The sequence below is a fragment of the Eubalaena glacialis genome, chromosome 6 (assembly GCF_028564815.1).
Source record: "Eubalaena glacialis isolate mEubGla1 chromosome 6, mEubGla1.1.hap2.+ XY, whole genome shotgun sequence".
Classification (NCBI taxonomy): domain Eukaryota; kingdom Metazoa; phylum Chordata; class Mammalia; order Artiodactyla; family Balaenidae; genus Eubalaena; species Eubalaena glacialis.
Window position 1 is genome coordinate 14,047,858 of NC_083721.1, and position 1,781 is coordinate 14,049,638.

General features: G+C 39.6%; 1 protein-coding gene across 1 annotated transcript; it reads left to right on the forward strand.

Annotated features, from left to right (window-relative positions):
* The first annotated feature begins 1,316 nt into the window (after positions 1 to 1,316).
* Positions 1,317 to 1,580, forward strand: LOC133093168 (keratin-associated protein 7-1). The gene is given in 1 exon segment (XM_061192925.1): positions 1,317 to 1,580. A coding segment is annotated over 1 exon segment (264 nt).
* The last annotated feature ends 201 nt before the right edge of the window (positions 1,581 to 1,781 follow it).

Consider the following 1,781-nt stretch of genomic DNA (forward strand, 5'->3'; position numbering starts at 1 on the left):
AAGCATGTCCAAACTTAAATAATATGACCTGTAGGAAGTTCTTGTCTCAGAGAACCTCAGGGAGGAGGAATTTTAACAGAGAAATGTCTGGAATAATTAGTTTTGCCATTTGGGCTCTATGGTTATCCATTAAGGGGGAATATACAAAAGGAGTTGGTATCCAGGAAGTTTTCTTTATCTATTTTCAGAGAATCTAGGCTGTATAAAAACGATTCTTTCCTAAACATTTGAATTGGAATAGACTTAGCTTTGCTGAGCTCAAATTCTTTCTGGTTTACTTTTGTCATGAAAAGTGGACATACTTCTGCAAAATGGGAGCAGAAGTAAGTGCTGTGCTTTTAAATATAACTGGTATTTCATAATGGATCATGGTATCCAAGCTTGTTTTACTAGGAGTCAATAAGAACCAAGCATGGTATAACATGACTTTAAATTGGGCACCATTCCACTCAGCCCCAGTGTGGCAACTCCACAACAAGACAGCTTGGCAACGTTCAAGATGATTTACAACCAAAGATTGTATGTTCTCCATGGAAAAAAAGACATGTTAGCAAGGATAATGCTCATAAATGAAATACATGAAAATTACTACTATGTTATCCATGGCTATCCTATTATTTAGTGTTCTTACAGCCTCTGTAAAAAGACTTGCTCTGATGGATTTCTGTAGCAATGCTTTAAAAATTTAAAAATATTGAGATGAAATTCACATGACATAAAATGAGCCATTTTTAAAGTGAACAATTCAGTGGTATTTAGGACATCACAATGTTTTGCAACTACCATCTCTAGTTCCAAATAATGTTCTTTACTCCAAAAAAACTCCATACCCATTAAACAGTTGGTATACCAATGCTTTTGAATGACATATGGAGAGAATTTCAAGAAGCTGTAGAAGTGTTTACATGGTTGCCAAAGCTTTTCTTAGTTTAGCTAAATCAGTTGGGAGGAGTTTATAATCAGAGGATTTAAAGAGCCTCACATGATGCAATCACAACACTGGTTAAACCATGGAACACCGATGAAAAGAATTCAATTGTGTGTCAAGGTTGGCCGCTGGCTTTGAAGATATGACACATTCCTTTGCAAATAGAAAAGCCAACAAAAATGTGGGCAGTGAGTCTGTGGGGTCCTTTATATGCATTTTATTAGCAATTATAGAATTATCTATGCAAATTTATCATAAGATGTCTAGGCAAGCATGTCATGCCCACCAGCTTGAGGTATAAAAGGCCCTGTGCAGGACGAGAACTTCATTCATTCTTGGGTAACTTGCTTTTTGCAATCTACCCAAATCCTTCTCAACTCCTGCCACCATGACTCATTACTTCTGCTGTGGAAGCTACTTCCGAGGTAATCCTTGTTATGGAACCGATTTCCACAGGACCTTCAGAGCCACACTCCTGAACTGCGTCATGCCGCTGGGCTCTCCCCTGAACTACGGTTATGGATGAAATGGCTACAGCTCCCTGGGCTACAGCTTTGGTGGTAGCAACATTAGCAACCTAGGCTATGGCTACGGTGGCAGCTTTTGCCGGCCATGGGGCTCTGGCTCTGGCTTTGGCTACAGCACTTACTGATGGACCATGGCTCCAGATGACTACAGGACTCTTCGATCATTACTCTGCACAGAACAACCTGAAAAACAAAGTCTGTCTTCCTGCTTCCAGATATGGTTGAGAGATACATCTTCCATCTTCTCGCTGACTTCTTGCTGAAATCCTGGTTTTTGATGATGCTGAACAAGTCATCCAGGCATAAAATGCTGAACTGATACTCAT